Source organism: Pseudorasbora parva, chromosome 20 (assembly GCF_024679245.1).
Source record: "Pseudorasbora parva isolate DD20220531a chromosome 20, ASM2467924v1, whole genome shotgun sequence".
NCBI classification, from domain to species: Eukaryota; Metazoa; Chordata; class Actinopteri; order Cypriniformes; family Gobionidae; genus Pseudorasbora; species Pseudorasbora parva.
In genome coordinates this window covers 8,919,869-8,941,760 of record NC_090191.1, presented here as the reverse complement: position 1 = coordinate 8,941,760, position 21,892 = coordinate 8,919,869, and the positions used below count along the sequence as shown (strand labels likewise).

General features: G+C 44.2%; 1 protein-coding gene across 3 annotated transcripts in view; it reads left to right on the top strand.

Annotated features, from left to right (window-relative positions):
• Window positions 1–453: 453 nt before the first annotated feature.
• Window positions 454–21,892, top strand: part of LOC137049228 (meprin A subunit beta-like) — a 39,428-nt gene continuing 17,989 nt past the window's right edge. Inside the window, exons 1-4 of one of the 3 annotated variants that reach the window (XM_067427708.1) lie at window positions 454–575; window positions 1,794–1,901; window positions 12,710–12,809; window positions 12,927–12,994. In XM_067427708.1, coding sequence (XP_067283809.1) covers window positions 12,932–12,994 — 63 coding nt within the window. In that variant the 5' untranslated portion in view covers window positions 454–575; window positions 1,794–1,901; window positions 12,710–12,809; window positions 12,927–12,931. Of the gene's footprint in view, window positions 576–1,793; window positions 1,902–12,709; window positions 12,823–12,926; window positions 12,995–21,892 lie in introns of all 3 variants that reach the window. The other 2 variants (XM_067427705.1, XM_067427707.1) reach the window with 2 other exon arrangements.

The following is a 21,892-nucleotide window of genomic DNA, read 5'->3' as shown; positions in this document are numbered from 1 at the left end:
ATACATTAATGAGCACATATATTTTTGAAAGAACTAAGTGATTTTAGCTAAGAAGAAACAAAAAAAGTTACACAGTGTAGCTTTACGTAAGTGTTTGTGTATTGTCAACAATAAGCATAAATATTCTGCATTTCCATTCTTTTAACATGATTCTCATGTTTAAGAATCTGTTACAAATGATATATGCCACAAAGATGTGCTTTTAAAAGTACTGTTATCCTTATTGGGGGCCCTTCAAACACCTTTAAAAGCATGTGTAGATCTGTAACATGTACATTTTCTCTGGGGGCGGGGGGGGATGCGCATGTCCCCGAACCCCCCTAACCACACAGCTTTGGCAAGGACTTCAGTATTTTTAAAACCCTGCGTAGCCTATGGCCCTGATTCCAGGCGAAACTCAACAAGTCTAACTGTAACTGCATGTTTAAACCACTCCTCCTAACAATGCTATAAAAAAAATGTGTGAGAGCAGTAAGGCTAGGCTACATGACATGTTAAAGTCAGATATGACAGCAGCGCTACTACAGCATGCATCGCCACATATGACTAGCTGAATATCACTGCAGCAAATGAAGGTAAGTCGCAGACGCTCCATACACACATATCATTAATATTAAAGAAACTAAATGATCTTACCAGTGCGTATGCATCTCTCTCTCTCTCTCTCTCTCTCTCTCTCTCTCTCTCTCGCTCTCTCTCTCATTACTGTATTTGATTCTGAAATGCAGCTCATATCTGTTGTTTAAGTGACGTGAATTTGCATACAGCGCAGGAATTAATACATTTTTGGAATTTATACACTGTTTTTCGGTGACACATTTAAGTGACCAGGTGTAAATGGATTAGTTTTGATAAATCTGATCTGATCAGTAAAAAGGCATGAAGTGACTAGGTGTAAATAGGCTCAGAATCAGATTTCTGTAAGCATTGAAATAACTTCAAATAATAGTCTTTGTATCATTAGAAAACAATAAGTATGATTGTAACTGTACTCACTTAAAAAAATACATTTATTTGAACAATTCTAAGTTTATATAACTAATTTTGTTATTTTCATGTTTATTACTGTGAAGCTGATTTGAAACAATTTATGCTATCATTTCCATTGCAATATATTTCTCTTAATCGTCAATTCAAGTCTAGCTGATCTGGGCATCCGGTGTTGGTGGCCGGGAGACTGACGGGAGAGTGGGGGCTTCATCTCAGTTTAAAGGGTGTGATAAATTGAGAAATCAACTTTCCCTTGAGCTTTTGATATATAAAAGGTCATAGACATAAAACGTCCTTGTTAGTCAAAGAAAAGCTTTTATAGACACCAGGCTCAGCAAACAGTCCTGTGCTCCATGCTTAGTAGGGGTGTAACGATTCGTTTTAACAATGATTCGATTCGTATCACGATTTGAGGTGGTCGATACGATTTAAGGACAATATTGGTTCATTTAGAACGATACGATCCGAAACGATTCAGTGACTTGAAATCGATTCAGTAACTTTTTAGCCAAAAATTTAAATCAGTGTGACTGTTTTATTTTCTGTCAAATCGAATCATTGTTAAAACGAATCGTTACACCCCTAATACTTACTAATTGCACGACAAAACACCGCCTCTACAGCGCATCTAATCCAGTAGCCTCGCCAACTGACTCATGGAGCTGATCGGCTCGTGCTAGCTGATCAACAACAATAAACATGCAGAGGAAGATAGCAAGATATTACGCTATTCCTGCATAAGCTTCCTTCTGATCCTAATATTAGGAATGTGTGGTTGAACTTTAATTTTAATGAATTTCCAGCTCACGTGGGGAAGACATGTTCACTTCATTTCACTGCGGAATCGTTTGTAAACAAATCTCCAGTCGATGCTGGATTTGGATCTGATAGGAATGGTGCAACACACTTATGTGAGTAAAATGTGTTTTTATATGTAATAGTACTGCATTGTTACAGATCATTTTGCTTGTGTGTACATGTCTAACAGGGCATACATTTAGTATGCTGGACTCAGACACGTATGGGCCAGGGCTCGCTATCTCTCTCTCTATCGAATTGACATCTGAAGGTTTGCACTTATATCCTCCGATCTTGCGGGCTAGATAAAAAATATAGTCCAATTAATTGCAGGTTGATGAGAAACAAATTGTATTTGTTTGATTAAGACGTTTACGAGCCCTGTGGTCGAGAGAATAATTCTGGTTGCCACTTCTCCCTTAAAGGTGGGATAGGTAGGACTGATCTAAAACACTTTTGTCCAAATTTGATTAAACTTTATTTATATTTATATGTCTTTCTCTAAAAAGGAGAGTATAAAAATCGAGTGACTCTAGACTTTTAAATCTGCAATAAACACCGCTCATTATTTTCGTTCGGGACGAAAGAAATGATTGGCTTGGGCGACTGTCACTCTCTCTCGCTACCATGGCGACCACCGCTTTCGCTACAGGATCTGCCCACATGCGCGCGCTCGTTTGATTAGAGCAGTTCAAGAGGCAAGAAACCTAGGCAAAATAATGGCAGAGAAAGAGCATTCGAAATTCACAGTGCAGGGTTTTACAGTCAGCGAAGGCAAACAATGCAAAAAAGGAAGACAGTACGAGAAAAGGCAATGCACAGAAAGTCTTTGGATAAACAAAGAAATCAAACGCGAGTAAATATCTGCGTGGCTTTTCAACGATGGTGAGAACTGAGGGACCTGAAAAACGACTCATTGCTGGCTGTATTTCTGCTGGACAGGTAATCTTTCATTTTGATTATACATTTTTTTGGTTTATGTTTTCATGAAGCATGTATCAAGAGCACATGAAGCTGCCTAATATAGCTAACATAACATTACTTAGCATACATTTACAATGTTATACACTTAGCCATTAGTAGAGATGATAAATACTAAATATGTTTAGCTCAAGTTGATCACTGTTGTGTTGAATTTCGCAAAATTTAACTTTAGATAACAAAATGCATGTCTAAAAGCTAGTACACATCCAGGAACTTTTTTTTAGAACTAAGTTAGCTTTAGCTACTACTAGTCAACAATGCTTTCATCATGGAAACTCTTACATGCAAAACACAGTATATGTTATGAATCTTACACGAAATTCATCTTCATTACAGTATAACTGATGTTATTGGAAAAACATGATGCTACCCATTTTCTTTGCCTGATAAATATAACTAGCTCGTTACCAAATCAAACAAAAATATATTTTAAACTTTACCAGTACCGGTATTCTAGCTTGATAGTAAGTACTAAAAGACATCTTATTTGTTTATATTCATACTGATAAAATTCAATTTTTTTATTAATTGTGATTCTGACATGATGTGACTACATGCTCGTCTGAGGTAAATAATGCATCTTCCAGCTGAGTGGTCAGTGAGGCGCGTTCATGTATTTTGGGGGCGTGGCTTTGGAAAGAGTCCATAAGGGAGAAGGTGGAGTGAATGGAAATAATGAGCTGTCTTTAAAACAGTCGTGAGAGGTCTACAGAAACTCAAATTTTAGACTTTCTTTTTTAGAGTACTTACATTTTAATTATGTATTGATATATAAAGAACTTTTAAACAAATTTGGGAAAAAACTTTTTTAACCAATTCTTAACTACCCTACCTTTAATGTAGGCCAAGTGATTAGGACTCCCGATACAACATGGGATGGTAAAGATGGTTCAATGGATGAGAGAGGGAGAGTTCTTAAGACAAACAGTACTGTAAGGGGCGGCCCAATATAAGAAGGTTTTGAGAAGTCAGGTGATGGCCCTACTCCCGAATCTCAGTTAACTCCTTTTGTAATAATCTGTCTTTTTTTGGAAATTAGCCATTTGGCATATAAAATCCACATGGCTATCAATTCTTCAATATCCTTTTTAATAGTCCAGTTATCTGAATAAATACCCAAAATAAATAACTAAATAAAGAACCTAGTGGTAATCAATCAGACTCAATGCCATGTCATATTACTGACTTCTTTCCAGAACTCTTTTGTTTTCTCACACTCCCACGTACAGTGAATTAATGTACCCTTTGCACTAATACTTTCAAGATAAGTATCTGGGATGTTGCTATTAATTCTCTTTAATGTTACTGGAGTTACATAAGTACACTTCAGCCAACTGTACTCTGCACATATTTGTTTACATATTTCCTTGTCTATCTCCAATCCCCGTTCATGTTTCCACATGTCTAAACTAGGTGTAAAGAACTCCTGAGAACCTAAAAATACTATGTTATACAACCAAATATATGTGACCTCTCCCTTTAAGTTGAGATATTTCCAATATTGCAATGTGGCACATTTTTTTCTCACCAGTTTGTTGGAAAATGATGGACAATGATTCACATTTCATGTGTGCATTTTCCTGTGATAATAAAATAAAGTAAATGTGTAAATAAACAAGAAGGTAAATGAACAAGCATTGTTCTTGTTTGGCGGTAACTCATTACAAGTAACGAGTTATATAATTTAATTACTTTTTTAAGTAGCTAGTAAAGTAACGCATTACATTTAAAGCAGCACTAGGTAACTTTTCAACCTTACATAATATCATAATAAGACTCTTGTGATGATACATAGACTTACAATAGGCTGAATGACACGTCTGCCATAGCCTGATGTAGAAATAGATATTCCCAAATATTTAATATAGGCTAAAGGGAACTGAATGCAACATACACAGATTTTTTATTTAAAGGTGCCCTAGAATGAAAAATTGAATTAACCTTGCCATAGTGAAATAATAAGAGTTCAGTACATGGACATCATAAACTGTGAGTCTCAAACACCATTGCCTCCTCCTTCATATGTAAATTTCATGAATCAAAAACACCACGGAAAAATAAGTGCTTCTCAACATAAACCCAACCGTGACACAAGCGTTGGGGATCATTTATATGCATGCCCCCAACATTTGAATCTGTCCAAACATGTTTATTGTCAGGTGGAACTGACAGAATGACTGCAGGTAAACAAGCTTCACGTGAGGATAGCAAAAACGGCTGCTTTCATGACACATATGTCATGTTCAGGCTCGGCAGAGGACGTGAGGACATTTGACAAGGCTATTAATTTTGTCAAAATATAAGTTATATATTTATATTTTTGAGAACTGAAATAGGCCTATGATGTTTTAGGATGCTTGTATTTCAGAGTAGGCTACATCACAGTTACTGCGTAACATTAGCCTACATTGTTACTAACGTAAACATGCAATTATCGTTGACGAAAAAAGACAAGTTTAAAATGTAGGCTGAATGACACTAAGCAGAACATCTCAAATGGAGATTGATAAAATGCAGCTTAATTGTTTATTGGTGTTTTCAAATCATCCGCGCGCGAGTGAGCTCGCGTGCATATGGTTGCCAGATTGGACATGTTTAGGTAAAACACCGGATAGTAGGCATGTTCTTTTCACAGAAAAGATCTGTTTGGAGGGTTTTAAATTACTGAAATCTGGCAACCGCAGGCATGCAAGCTCTTTCTCCCGTGCGGGTGATCTGAAAACACCAATAAACAAGTAGGCTGTATTTTATCTCCATTTGAGATGTTCTGCTTAAAGTGTCATTCAGTCGGTCTGTGTTCTGTCAGGGCGGTCAGGACTCACGAGCTACTTCGCTGAACAAATGAACTGCTGTGAGCTGTGAGCGGCTGAAATAAGCCAATCAGAGCAGAGCTCAACATTAATATTCATGACTCTTCCAAATAAGGCAAAAACAGAGCATTACATTCTAGGGACAATGTATAAGGTTGTAAATGGACCTGTAAAACTGCATCTGCACAATTTTTGCCCTTAAATAAGCCACATACCCTCTGTGTAGATATCAGAGAACAATTTAACATAATGTTTCAACTCATTCTAGGGCACATTTAATTTTGTTTTTAATGACCCGGCACAACCCGCGGCGCAAATAAAGTGACAATTTCTTTACCAGCCCCAACTCAATCCGTGCATCAATAGTTCAGGGCTAATATGGTTGTCATGTCAACAAATGCAGAACGAAAGGGAACTACACTGAACAAAATGATAAACGCAACACTTTTGTTTTTGCCCCCATTTTTCATGAGCTGAATTCAAAGATCTAAGACCCTTTCTATGTACACAAAAGGCCTATATCTCTCAAATAATGTTCACAGTTGTCATTGTGCTGTGTGATAAAACTTCAGATTTTAGAGTGGCCTTTTGTTGTGGCCAGCCTAAGCCACACCTGTGCAATAATCATGCTGTCTATGACCTTGATCTCTTTTTAATAGTGAGAATCTACTGTAAATAACGTTGTGCCATGAATGATATGCCACGTGCATGTCGTATAAGTATATTATTTACATATGGGTCTTGCAACTTACAAAAACTTGCTCAAGTTTAGTCAAAGCCCAAATCCCTTGTTGTGTTCTACTCTGTGAGACCGTTCATATGACATATGCCATCTGAGTAGTATGATGTGTTTGACACAGTGCAGAACAAAATTACCCCCCCCCCCCCAAATTAAGATTTATTTATTTTTTACAAGTAAATAACTCATCACTACTTTTGAGATACTCATAATGGCTACTAGCCTAGAAATCTAGACGCACCCTAGCGGCAGCAAATCTAATCTGCCCGCGAGTGTCGTCTAGCAACTCTCAATACCCTTCTGAGCTGTAATCGCCAAACTCTTGCCGGCCCAGTCACATTGTGTATAGAGTTGGCGGGCGGGGCCATAATGACGACGGCCGAGTTGCGTTTGCGTGCTTCTAAACACAGAAACTGGCGAACGGCGGCGGTCTTTCGAATCAGCTTTGACCGCGATTCTGGAAGACTTGGAGTTAAGCTTTTCTCTGAGAAAAGAACAAAGAATGGCACTGAAGTCATTCTTAAAAAGGGAAGATGTGTTCGGAGTTTTGCCGACCGGATACGGCGAATGTTAAATCTATCAACAAGCTCTGTTTCACCTTCGTTGCTCTGGTTGGTTGTAGCGCTATCCTATCGCGTGCAGAGGGAGTTTGCAAGACAACCGTTTATCCCGCCCCTCGGATTGAGCCCTATCAATGGTGAGTTTCCAGACCAAACATCTTGATGAGGGTCTGGCTTGTCAGGCTAAATGGCTACATTCATTGTAAAATTCAGACTATAAGCTTTCAAATGACACCTATTTTGTGTTCATCAAAGCAGTATTTATAAAAAATATGGCAATTCATTTTTGTCGCAGCTAGGTAGTGCCCGCCGGCGGTACACTCCGTTTTAGAGGAGTAACTCACCACTCGTTTAGAGTTCCTCGAAATGGATAGAGGCATTAAAAACGATTTTAAGCTTTAAAATGACACCTTTTGTATGACATTTTGTGTTATTACATTCAGTGGTTGCTTAGTAACTCAACTCAGGTAACTCTTTTTTCACAAAAATATCATGACCCATAGAATATTTTGTTGTATGCATATCTGAAGATGAAATATATTGAAAGAAAGAATAGACCCTCTCCTTAAAAAAAAAAAAAAAAAAAAAAACTTTTTTATTCTAGCTTCATGCATAATAGAGAAAATAGAGCGTTTGTCAAAGATTACATCTGGATCAGATTCAGAATGATGAGTAGGACTGTTTGATTCCGAAATGTTGGGAAATTCCGCATTGTTGTTTTTGATTCTTGTTTTTTTAACGAAATTGATGAAGGAACCTAGTCCTAAAATGCTTCTAGAAGTTATGGAAATGAATACAAGTCAACACACAGGTAACAGTAGCTTTGCCAATACTGCTCTGAGGCTTCTTGGCCTTGACTGCACATATTCATGGCAAACTGCCAATACTGCTCTGAGGCTTCTTGGCCTTGACTGCACATATTCATGGCAAACTGCCACATCTATCTCGGCTATCTTTAGCAGGAATGCAGGTGGTTCAGGTTGTAGGGTTGCCAAATGACTAAAGAAAGGTTATCAGCAAGACGTTAGAACACTGTACATTTCTCGTCTGTTACCATAATAAAGGTGAAGCTGGCTTACAGATTAAACTTTCGCCATATCCATTCGGAAAAACCCTGAACACATCTTCCCTTCTTAAGAATGACTTCAGTGTCGTAAAAAGCTTAACTCCAAGACTTCCAGAGTCGCGGTCAAAGCTGATTTGAAAGAATGCTGTTCGCCAGCTTCTGTGTTTACTAGTAGCACGCAAGCACAACTCGGCTGTCATTATGTTAAGCCCCGTTCACCGACTCTATACACAATTGCCCTCATTTATCAAAAGTGCGTACACCAAATTTCCAGCGTACACCTTGCGTACACCCAAACCCACGGTAACTTTGAGATTTATCAATATGGACGTTGGCGTACGGCACGCTCAAATCCTACGCCAGCTCAGGAGGTGGTGTACGCACGTTTGAGTTAGTGTGAAAATGCGCAGAAAAACAATTCCTAACACCACAAAACGCACTGACAAGATATGCTATATTATGACCCACTGTTTAAAACCACAACAACAACATTCAGTGTTTATTTTTGTGCAACATGAACGTCAATGTTTAATTTTTGTGACTTTACCAAAGCGTTTGATTTGTAGGCATTTGTATTCCTCTAGTCGCGAGCCTGTGCGCTTTATCTGACGTTTCAGGCCCGTCTGGCCCGGCAGCTGCGCACGGACTGGGACTAAAATAATTCAGACTGACAAAATAATAAAAATGACCTTCTTCTTTTAAATAATAATAAAATCAATAAAAACGAAATTCTTCTAAAAAAAAACAAGCGTCATTAAGAATAATAATCATAATAATAATAAGAAGAATCTTACAAATTGTCATGTAATTATTAATGTGAATGAATCTTACTCCACATCACATCATCATCACTATTGTACACCCCAATACATGTGCCGTGATACGAAATTAAATGCTAATTTTTTCAAAATGTGCTGTAAAATAATGCAGTGATGGTAATTATCATCCAAACAGCTATTTAAACTGCTGGAGTGCGCTTTTCAACCTCCGCACTATTAACAGTACTCGTTATTTGTGCCCATATTTTGTTTTTGTAGGTGCCTTTAATTCCACTCTTTAAACTCCCAAATAAAACAATTTCGGGGTTTTTTTCCACGGTGATCTCAATGGGCTCAATCATCTCAATAGTTCAGTAGTCAGAGCACTGATATCCACCGACCGGGGGCGGACCAAGTAATACAAAAACAATATTCCAATCAATCGCGGGTGGATGAGAAATAAATCATTGTATTTGTTTGATAAAGACATTACGAGCTGTGAGAGAATCATCATGGTTGCCGCTTTCAAAACAATCCCTCCCTTGTGAACTGACAGGAGTACAGAAGCTCATTAAATATGCAAATCTTATCCAATCCTAGCCGTGAGCATTTATGTCTCCACGCCCATGATGGCACCCCCATCAAAACCCAGCTTTCAGGAGAGAGCCTCAAAACCAGTGTAGAAAATAACCTTTTATTACTTATTATGATGTTTTTGAATGTAAAAACCATGCAAACGTCGACCTCAGAGAAAAATACAAAAAAAATGTAAAAAGCCAGTTCATGACACCTTATAAAAGGCTCTGGCTTTAACTGTTATTCCACATTAAGTGCGCCAAAACGCAATATATTGTTTGAATTTCGTATTAAAACTTTACAAATTTGGCGTGAGATTACTTGGCCAGAGTGAGAGCCTGAGTCAGAGCCTGAAAGCGTGTGCCTCACGCAAAAGGCACGACAGCTGGCAACTGTTTTCTGCTTCATGTAGTTTCGTGTTGCAGCCACAGCATGGCAGCGACAGGAGACTGAGACCTGAACTTGAGCAACAGGGTGAACTCATTCTGAATTTTTTCGAAGCATTTCATCTCTGGACTCGTGATGAAAAAGTAGAGACAATTGTTGACGAAAATGAAGAGAGATTTTATCTTAGTTTTTAATTTTATGCAAAACATTTTAGTCTCAGCCTTTTTCGTCAACAATAATGCATGTTAATTTAGTCTTAGTCAGTGTTTTTGGACATTGGTGCAGTCTCGTCATCGTCTCGTCTTAGTCATGGAAAAAAAGGTTGTTGACGAACATATTTCGTCTCGTCTCGTCTGATGAAATTAACACTAGTGTCCAAGCAAATTAAAGGGGTCATATAAGGGGACATACATTTCCATACAATTAGCTTGTAAAAGTGTGTGTTGGCAGTGCCTGTACACAACCATCCTATAATGATAAAAATCCATCCAGTGTTTTTAAAAAAAAATCTCCTTATGTTTTCCCCTGTCTCACATCGATGTCACACGGTCGAACACTCCTCCCACGATTGTTAATTGACAAACAGTGTTTCACCTTAGAGCCGCCCTGAGCGAGCTCTGTCATCATCATCACAGTCCACTATTTATACACTGGAGCAGAATGTTCTGTTCTTGGATGTAATAAAGAACACAGCAGTCATTTTGATGTTCCTAAATCCGAACCGCTGCAGATGCAGTAGCTGAGTTTTGTTTTTGTCAATGCTTTTTTTGCGCTAACCACAAAGCATTTCTCACCTGACTACTTTATAACTGAGGGTCAGTTTAAAGCAGGTTTTGCTAAAAAGCTGCTCCTGAATAAAGGATTCAAATCTGTACGAAATAGATCTGAATAGCTGATTCGTGTTCTTGCTGCCCCTCCAGAAGAAGTGAGTGTAGTTTTGAAACGCTTCACGATGAATGCGGCTATAAGTGGGTATAAATTACGGCATGCTTTCTATGTATGGGGTTCTCAATAAAATTCATAATCCCACATTTATGATAAACAACGCACTATGGTTATTGTGTTATTACAAACTGTGTACGCTGGTTTTAAAGTTAACGTGGACGTGGTAACACTACACTAAGCTTAATTATGTAGATGGTTTACAACAGTGTCTGTTACTGTAAAAAACAATCGTGTTGTAACAGTTACTACAATGCATAGATAACGTTAGGCATCACTGACAAACTGACATTAACAGAAAAAAAGTTTGTATTGGCATTAGCTGTAACATCAATCTGTCAATGAATTAACGTATATATCAGTAAACACATAGCATTCGTATCTCACTACGCTAACGTTACCCTGCGAGTACATAAAGACAGATCAAAGTGATTCGATTCGTATCACGATTTGAGGTTGTTGATATGATTTAAGGACGATATTGGTTCATTAAGAACGATATCACCATGTACCGATCCGCTGATGGCTACTTCCAGCAGGATAATGCACCATGTCACAAAGCTTGAATCATTTTAAATTGGTTTCTTGAACATGACAATGAGACACTTAACCCAATAGAGCATCTTTGGGATGTGGTGGAACGTGAGCTTTGTCCCCTGGATGTGCATCCCACAAATCTCCATCAACTGCAAGATGCTATCCTATCAATATGGGCCAACATTTCTAAAGAATGGTTTCAGCATCTTGTTGAATCAATGCCACATAGAATTAAGGCAGTTCTGAAGGCGAAAGGGGGTCAAACACAGTATTAGTATGGTGTTCCTAATAATCCTTTAGGTGAGTGTAGATCCCTATCTGCCTGATTCTAAATTCGGGTACCCCTATCTTAGATGGAAGAGATGGAGCAGGTTCGCAATGTCTCCTGGACCTTAAAAGTCGGTCCAAGACGGGCTCATGTAGGGGAAGTTACCTATACCCTGCAGGGCCTTCCCTTTTCTTGAGTCTGCTTCTTTGCACTGTCTGCTACCACAAGCAGAATGAAGGGAAGCACACTGCTCTTCTTTTCCAATCTCTTCCAGTCAGACAGCCCTAACCAAAAATAATAATCAGCAGATGCAAAAGAAATAGAAATATACAGTTGTAAAGAGAATTTAAAAAAATGAAATGATTTATAGACAAAATAATAATAACCGAAGATAAGAACAAAGGTAAACTAAAACATTTATAAAAAAGAATAAAAAGATGATGCATAGATCAGATAAGGTGCAATGAGTCGGACGTACAGTTAGCACAGAGCTCATTCAGTAAATGCACAGCTAAACAGATGTGTTTTGAGTCTGGATTTGAATGTGGCTACTGTTGGAGCACATCTGATTGCTTTATCTGACAGAGCTTCTTTCACATTTTAATTTTAAATAAGTTTTATCTGACAGAGCTTCTTTCACATTTTAATTTTAAATACGTTTTATTTTAAATAAGTACCAGATGGCGCTGTTCTCAACACTCGGCCCTTCGAATCTTTTCCGAAACAGTCAGGGTAGAGCCTTACTGCCTCATGAGGCTTCATTTCCCCATCCCTACAAGACTAGACTAAGACTAATAAGTACTAGTACTGAAGTAGATGCACGATCACAGTCTTAGTAACAACAGATAAGAGCAAGGTAACTCAGCAAAGCAGAGATTCGATCTGGCACAGGACAGAAGACAAAAGGAGAACATAAAGGGTGACAAACAAACTATAAAACAGGTGTGAGCCCTAATGAGATAACAAGGTAACAAGAGGGCATAGTAACAATAGACAACACAAACAAGTCCAAAGCTGATCAGAAAGCTGATCGGCACCCTGACAGAGGCTTGCTCTTAAAATGTGTGTATTATTGCTCATTTCAGAACTAAAAGGTAGACCACGCAATAATGGACAGAGAAAAGAGTAAAATAATCTAAAGTTTCATGACAGAACTTTGAGTTTAAAACATTTTCTCAGGTAAAAACTCACTTTCAGACACCAGTGAGTGCAGTCTGATCACAGTATGAGGCAGAAATTCTTTGCATTAAAAAAGCATCTATCAAATGCAATCCAGCCGGTTTTTTTCTGTCAGTTTCAGGGTGGGTTTACCTGTGCTTCAAGGCAAATAAAACTAACAAAGCACTGTCACTTCACATTTGAACACACAACGCCTCTTTAGTGACTGGAAACTGGTATGTATCGCTGGTAAGTAATTTTTAGTTCCTGAGTTAATGATCTACTAATATATATAAATATAATATAAGATAATATGAGATTTATTAATCAAATGCTGTCATTATGATTTCCAGTGACGATGCATTTGTGTGCTTTTCTTCTGCTGAGCTTGGCTTTGGCTTTTGGTCATGCATTACCTCAGGTAAGTTAGATAGTGTTCAGTCATTGTACATGTTGTCATTAGCCCTGATTAGGCGGTCACTGTTTCTCATGGGGTTGTAAGGTATTTTCATCATTTACAGGGGTTAGTCTGTGATTTTATTGCCATCCGAATCACAGAATGTCAGTGTTTTTCTCCAACCACCTGTGTAAAAATCCCTGGCCAAATGATCTGCTGTTTTTTGCTGTATAATTGTTTAGTTCCATCCGAATCCACATCTTTGAGTTTAGAAAAAGAGATCAAGAGATGTATAAAGTACTAGAGACCCAGACTTGAGTAAAAGTACAAGTGCTCTATCAAAAAAGTGACTTGAGTAGAAGTTAAGCTCTTTAAAGGGTTCGTTCGCCCAAAAACGATAATTTGATGTTTATCTGCTTACCCCCAGTGCATCCAACTTGTAGGTGTGTTTGTTTCTTCAGTAGAACACAAATGAACATTTTTAACTCAACCGTTGCCGTATAATGCTTGTCAATGTTTATATATATATTTAAGAGCTACTATGAGAGTAAGAAACACATACGAATCCATATTAAACCCTGCAGCTCGTGATGATACATTGATGTCTTAAAACACGAAACGTATTTTTTTTTTTTTTTTTACCTTATAGCAGAAAAATCTTTTCTAGTGTTCCAATCCCTTTTTACTTCCGTCGAAGAAGGTCAAAACCCGGCGTGATCATAGAAATATGTACATAGATGCCTCATGCGACCGATCCGCACATGCACTAATGAGGAATCTAATATATATATATATATATAGTGGGGATCAAAAGTTTGGGCACCCCAAGTAAAATGTTTTATTAATGTGCATAAAGAAGCCTAGAAAAGATGGAAAAAACTCCAAAAGGCATCAAATGACAGATTAGACATTCTTATAATATATATAAAAAAGTTAGATTTTATTTCCATTATTTACACTTTCAAAATAACAGAAAACAAAAAAATGGTGTCTGCAAAAGTTTGGGCAACCTGCAGAGTTAATACTTTGTACTGCCCCCTTTGGCAAGTGTCACAGCTTTTTGTAGCTAGCCAAGAGTCTTTCAATTCTTGTTTGAGGTATCTTCGCTCATTCATCCTTACACAAGTCTTCCAGTTCTTTGAGATTTCTGGGCTGTCTGTCACGCACTGCTCTTTTAAGGTCTATCCATAGATTTTCAATTATGTTGAGGCCAGGAGATTGTGAAGGCCATGGCAAATGTAATCCACCGTGGATTTTGAGGTGTGTTAAGGATCATTATCCATTTATAGAAGCCTTTCTCTCTTTAACGTCAGCTTTTTCACAGATGGCATCAAGTTAGCATTGTTATGGTAAATCTTGGTAAAGCCATGTGTTGACCTACCCATGAATACATAAATAGTCATGCAGAGGTTAAAGGTCTTTTTTCCTTCCCATGGTGTGAGGCAATGAGTATATGACATACGTGTACCTATGAGCTATCCTGACTTAAACAACGTGTATGGAAATGTACTGAGGGGGGAGAATGCTGCCAACAGTATAAAGAGATAGCAACTTCTGTTCCCTTTCGTTCAGTCACTCCGACGTAACGTCAGTGACTGACGAATGGGGGTTTCGCTTAGAAGCCTGTCATCTCCGAGACTAGAAAGCGCCCAATGGCAGTGCCAATGCCATGGGCATGCGAGATTTGCATGCGTAACTCCGCCTACCCACGTGGGTATATAAGGAAGTAGCTGGCATCATCGCATTATGTTTTAATGCTTCGGAGCCAAGGGTTACATACCTTTCACTCCTATAAGCCTTCTGAGTTAAGTCAGTTCTTCGAGACGATCAGGATCTTCCAGTCGGTGTTGGTGTTCGGCGCGTTCCAGCGGTCACATACTTCCTGCCTGCTGGTCATACGATTGGTTTCCAGTTGGTGTGTGGTCCCCTGGGCGCTTGGGCATCGACTGCGAGGTTAATCCTCTCACAAAAGAGCTCACACGTGGCACGTCCTTTTCAGGATGACTCGCCCGTGTGCTTCTGGGTGTGGCCGGTCTTTACACTCCACTGATGGGCACTCGCACTGTCTGGCATGCTTGGGCTTCCAGCATGCTCAGGCGGCGCTTGTGGATGAGTCATGTTCTCACTGCGGGAACATGGCCATCTCCGTGTTGCGGTCGAGACTCAATGATCTCCGTGCGGCCGCCAGAGTGAGAGTCCCCTCCGTCACCCCCCGATCTGACGTGTCCGCGGCCTCGGTCTCATCCGGTCCGCGGGGCGTCTCTTCGGCTGGTGGCCAGGGTGACCTGAGGGTGATGGTGTGGAATACAGCTCCGACGCTCATGCCTCGGCCCACAACCCCCTCTGTTGCACCGGTACCCGCGAGCGTTGTGATGGAGCCCGCGGCCTCGGTCTCGGCCGGTCCGCGGGTTTCGTTCGGCGCTCCGGAGGAGGACGAGATGTCGGTAACCGCATCACAAGGTGGGCTAGAGTCCTCCGAGGATGAGGATTCGGCTGTGCTGCCGCCTCCGGGCGCGCCAGCATTGTCCGAGTCGGACACGGAGTTGACAGCCATGCTTGCCCGGGCGGCCGCGGCGCTCGGTCTGGAGTGGAACCCTCCACCCCGGCCGGAGCGTTCGCGGCTAGACGATTGGTTTTTGGGTGCGCCACGACAGGACAGCCGTCCTGCCGTGCCCCCAATTCCTTTCTTCCCGGAAGTGCATGAGGAGGTTGCGCACTCATGGAGGGCCCCCGTGTCTTCTCGCGAGCGTTTGGCAACCTCTTCCGCCTTCTCCGCCCTCGATGGGGCGGCGGCTAGAGGGTACACTGGGGTCCCCCCGGTGGAGCGTTCTGTGGCGATGCAACTGTGTCCCCAGAGCGCCTCCTCCTGGCGTGGCGATCCTAAGCACCCCTCCAAGGCCTGTAGATTCACATCTTCCATGGTGTCGAAGACCTACAGAGCTGCGGGGCAGGCCGCCGCTTCTTTGCATGCCATGGCAACCCTCCAGGCCTACCAGGCCAAGTTGCTGTGCGACATGCACGAGGGTGGAGCCGACCCAGGGCTCAGAGATGAGCTGCGTGCCGCGACCGACCTCGCTCTCCGAGCGACGAAGGTTACCGCACGCTCCCTGGGCCGGGTGATGTCCACTTGTGTGGTCCAGGAGAGACACTTATGGCTCAACCTGGCCGATATGCGGGACGCCGAGCGGACTCGTTTCCTCGACGCCCCCATATCCCAGGCTGGGCTATTCGGCGGTGCGGTCGAGAGCTTCGCCCAACAGTTCTCGGCCGCCCAGAAGCAGACTGAGGCTATAAAGCACATACTGCCCCGGCGGCCCGCTGCTGCACCCCAAGCGCCGCCGGCACAGTCGCCTCAGCTGCCTCGCCGCAGAGGGCGGCCTCCTGCGGTCCCCCCCGCTCCCGCGCGGCCACAGCAGCAGCCTTCACCCGGGCCGCGCCGCGGAGCGCGCCGCAAGAAGCCGCCCCAGTCCGCGCCAGCCCCGCGGCCCGCTAAATGCCAGGCCAAGCGGCGCTCCTGACGCGGACAGCTCAGAGATGGGCAGTTCTTTCCAGGAGACGGCAGCAGGGCCGCTCCTTCCCCCGGTGGAGGGCCGGGGGAGAATCTTTCGTTCCGCTGCCGCCCCCCGGGGTGGCAGCACCCTAATGTGGTTAGAAAGAACTGACAAACCCATCTCTGAGCACCCAGAGACCGGTGACGGCAGTGTGCGCCGCCCCCGGGCCACGCCGCTCTCGTCCCTCTCTGTCGCCAGCCCCCTCTCAGAGCAGACCCCAGTGGAACGCGAGTCCTTCCCTGGTCTCCTCTGTCAGGGCGCAGCCGTTACCGCCGCCCCGACACCGGGCCGCTACGCCACCCGAGTCCGGGCCGGTAACGCTGCCCCACCGAGGGTACGCCGGTGCTCCGCATGACCCCGTTGGTACACTCCCTGGGAGCGTGGCTACAGCTGCCGGGACTGTCCCGCTGGGACCATCCGGCTCGGCTACGCGATTCAGTTCGCGCGAGCTCCTCCCCGCTTCCGGGGTGTCCGGTACACCATGGTGGGGTCCAATGCCCCAGTCATGCGTGCGAGATCGCAACCCTACTGGCGAAGGGTGCGGTCGAGCTCGTCCCTCCAGCCGAGATGAAGTCCGGCTTCTACAGCCCTTACTTCATTGTACCGAAGAAATCCGGTGGGTTACGACCGATCCTGGACCTTCGCGTCCTGAACCGATCCCTTTACAGGCTTCCGTTCTGGATGTTGACTGCGAAACGCCTTTTCGAATGCGTTCGTCCATGCGATTGGTTTGCAGCGATCGACCTGAAGGACGCGTACTTCCATGTGTCCATCCTTCCACGACACAGACCGTTCCTACGGTTTGCGTTCGAAGGGCGGGCATATCAGTATGCTGTACTACCATTCGGGCTAGCTCTGTCCCCTCGCGTCTTCACGAAGATTGTCGAGGCAGCCCTTGCGCCACTCAGGCAACAAGGGGTTCGCATCCTGAACTATCTCGACGACTGGCTCATACTGGGCCACTCTCGGGACCGGGTGTGCGAACACAGAGACCTGGTTCTCCACCACTTAGCTCGTTTGGGCCTTCGGGTCAACTGGGAGAAGAGCAAACTCTGCCCCATGCAGAGGATCTCTTTTCTCGGTATGGAGATCGACTCGGTCGCCATGTGCGCGCAGCTTACCGGCTTGCGCGCGCAGTCGCTGCTGACTTGCCTCAGGCAGATAGAGAGCAAGAGTGCGGTTCCACTGAAACCGTTTCAGAGGCTCCTGGGGCATATGGCATCTGCAGCCGCGGTCACGCCGCTCGGATTGCTTCATATGAGACCGCTTCAGCACTGGCTTCGCGATCGAGTCCCGAGATGGGCATGGCGGTCTGGCACGCTCCGGGTCCCAGTGACTCAGGCCTGCAGACAGACACTCACCCAGTGGTCGAACCTCAGTTTTCTACGGGCAGGAGTGCCCTTAGAACGAGTTTCCCGGCATGTTGTTGTGTCAACAGATGCGTCCACCACGGGTTGGGGTGCCATGTGCAATGGACATGCAGCCGCCGGCTCTTGGTCAGAGAGCCAGAGCCGCCTGCATATCAATTGCCTCGAGTTGCTGGCAGTACGGTTCGCCCTGCACCGCTTCCGAGCGTTGCTGAAGGGTCAACACGTACTAGTCAGATCGGACAACACGGCCGTAGTAGCGTACATCAACCACCAGGGCGGTCTACGCTCCCGCCGCATGTCTCAACTCGCCTGCCATCTCGTTTTATGGAGTCGGAAGCGCCTGAGGTCCCTTCGTGCTGTCCATATCCCGGGGATCCTGAACCGTGCAGCCGACGAGCTCTCACGGGTTCAGCCAATCCCTGGGGAGTGGAGACTCCATCCCCAGTCGGTCCAGCTGATTTGGGATCAGTTCGGGGACGCACAGGTAGATCTGTTTGCCTCCCACGACTCGTCCCACTGCAGCCTGTACTATTCCCTGACCGAGGGCACGCTCGGCACGGATGCACTGGCGCACAGCTGGCCGCGGGGCCTACGCAAGTATGCGTTTCCCCCAGTGAGCCTTCTTGCACGTGTTCTGTGCAAGGTCAGGGAGGACAAGGAGCAGGTCATTTTGGTCGCCCCGTACTGGCACGGCCGGACCTGGTTCCCAGAACTAGTGCTCCTTGCGACAGCCCCTCCCTGGCCAATTCCTCTGAGACAAGACCTACTCTCTCAGAGACGGGGCACCCTGTGGCACCCGCGTCCCGATCTTTGGAACCTCCACGTGTGGTTCCTGGACGGGACGTGGCAGGTTTGAGTATCCTACCACCTCCGGTGGTGGCTACCATCACTTCCGCTCGGGCCGAGTCCACGAGACAGGCCTATGCGTTGAAGTGGAACCTCTTCGTCAATTGGTGCTCTTCTCGCCAAGAAGACCCCTGGAAATGCCCGATCGGGTCTGTGCTCTCTTTCCTCCAGGAAGGGTTGGATCGAAGGCTGTCTCCATCCACCCTGAAGGTTTATGTGGCCGCTATCGCCGCCTACCATGACCTCCTGGACGGGAAAACGGTAAGTAAGCACGACCTGGTCATCAGGTTCCTGAGGGGTGCGAGGAGACTACATCCTCCTCGTGCTCCTCTCGTACCCTCTTGGGACCTCTCAGTAGTTCTAAGTGCTCTGCAGAGGGCCCCATTTGAGCCTTTGCGGTCAGTAGATGTTAAGTTCTTGTCTATGAAGACAGCGCTCCCGACCGCACTGGCCTCCATCAAGAGGGTAGGGGACCTGCAGGCATTTTCGGTGGACGAAGCGTGCCTGGAATTCGGGCCGGCCGACTCTCACGTGATCCTGAGACCCCGGCCTGGATATGTGCCCAAGGTTCCCACCACTCCGTTCAGAGACCAGGTGGTGAACCTGCAAGTGCTGCCTTTGGAGGAGGCAGACCCAGCCTTGGCACTGCTCTGTCCAGTACGCGCCCTTCGCGCTTACGTAGACAGGACGCAGTGTTTCAGGACCTCAGACCAGCTCTTTGTCTGTTATGGTGGGAAGCTGAAAGGGAAGGCTCTCTCAAAGCAAAGGCTGTCTCACTGGATAGTGGACACCATTGTTTTGGCTTACCAGCAGCAGGGACGCCCATGTCCCCTTGGGGTCAGGGCCCATTCCACCCGGAGTGTGGCCTCCTCTTGGGCGTTAGCACATGGCGCTCCGCTGACAGACATCTGCAGAGCTGCAGGCTGGGCGACACCAAACACATTCGCCAGGTTTTATAACCTCCGAGTGGAGCCTGTATCCGACTATGTACTCGCCTCTACAAGTGGCCGGTAATGGATTGGCTCAGGTGTCTTCGCTTGCTCGCCATTCCACTCCACGGACTGGATACGTGCGATATTCTTCTCAGGTGAGTTCCCCGAGAGCCCTGAGCTCCTCCAGCACTGACGACGCCGACGCCAGTAAGTCTGCCCTTTGTCCAGACACTCGTGTCCGGCCAGGTGCCCCATGTGCATGGTTCCCCTCCGGCGACCCCCACATGTGTATTTCCACCGTAAGCCTCCCTGAGCGGGTGTATTCCCTTGGCAACCTTGCCACCCCCTGGGGTTAAAAATCCACCTTCGGCTGGTACCCCAGTGATCTTCCGTATGCAGCCCTCCGGGGTCATACGTGTATTCCTAAGTCCTCCCTACGGGTAGGCATCTTGGCGCATATCTCCTCCTGGAATATGCCTCCCAGTGTACCTTGGTATTCCTGCGTTAAGTAGAGGCCTTTGACCGTCCTAACTTGCATCAGGGTTCTCACGCTTGCGCAGGGCACTGGAAGACAGCCGAGTGGCGTTATTGCATTGGGACCCCCATTCGTCAGTCACTGACGTTACGTCGGAGTGACTGAACGAAAGGGAACGTCTCGGTTACGTATGTAACCCTCGTTCCCTGAGGAGGGAACGGAGACCTAATGTCCCGTTGCCACATCCGCTGTACCGCTGGAACGGAGTTCAACTTGGCTCCTCAGCAGGTAAAACATAATGCGATGATGCCAGCTACTTCCTTATATACCCACGTGGGTAGGCGGAGTTACGCATGCAAATCTCGCATGCCCATGGCATTGGCACTGCCATTGGGCGCTTTCTAGTCTCGGAGATGACAGGCTTCTAAGCGAAACCCCCATTCGTCAGTCACTGACGTTACGTCTCCGTTCCCTCCTCAGGGAACGAGGGTTACATACGTAACCGAGACGTTATGAAGTGTATGCTTGGTGTGGCCTTATGTTTGCATGAACCATACCTCTTTCTTGCAAGAAATATTTTTATTAAATATTCTTTATAACCCATATTGATCCAGACTTTGTCTCTTATTCAGTAAGCAATTGTTTTGCCATACCTGCATCCAAAGTTTGCTGAAATCTTATTGAATCCATTTTTCCTTCTACTCGTGAAATGTTCCCTGTGCCACTGGCTGCAATACAACCCTAAAACATGATAACCATCCACCCCCATGATTAACAGTTGGACAGAGGTTCTTTTCATTAAATTCTGTGCCCTTTCTTCTCCAAACATACCTTTGCTCATTCCGGCCAAAAAGTTCGATTTTAACCTCATCGGTCCACAGAACTTGTTTCCAAAAGGCATCAGGCTTGTCTATATGTTTATTTGCAAACTTCAAACGCTGATTTTTTTGTGTTGAGGACTCTTCCATGAAGACCATATTTGTACAAGTATCTCTTTACAGTGGAATAGTGTAACACAACTCCAGTTTCTGACAGATATTTCTGGAGGGATCGTGCAGTCAACATGGGTTTTGACTTGCTTTTCTTGCTTTTTCTTTTTTCGAACAGAGAATATTGGCATCTGAATACGCTTTGCTATATTTTTATTGCCTTCTCCTGCTTTGTGAGCATCAACTATTTTCAGTTTCAGTTTTCTAGACAACTGCTTAGAAGAACCCATGGTACTGATTGTTGGGGCAAGGTCAGATGAGTCTGGCCATTTAAAACCTTTAGAGATTGACATCACCTGGTCTATCCAGACGATAATTGAGAACAATCCATGACACTGTCAGGTCTTAGCTTGCCAAAGGGGGCTGCAGGGTGCCCAAACTTTTGCAGACACCATTTTTTTGTTTTCTGTTATTTTTGTATTCTGTTATAGTGTAAACGATGGAAATAAAATCTAACTTTATATATATATATATATATATATATATATATATATATATATATATATATATATATATATATATATATATATGTCTAATCTGTCATTTGATGCCTTTTGGAGATTTTTCCATCTTTTCTTGGCTTCTTTATGCACATTAATACAAATTTTTACTTGGGGTGCCCAAACTTTCGATCCCAACTGTATATGATTGCGCTGGGTTTTGACCTTATTTGACGGAAGTAATGACGGATGGGAACACGATTAGATTTGTCTGCTATGAAGTAAAAAAATAACTTGTTCGGTTTCTCGCAGAAACCGA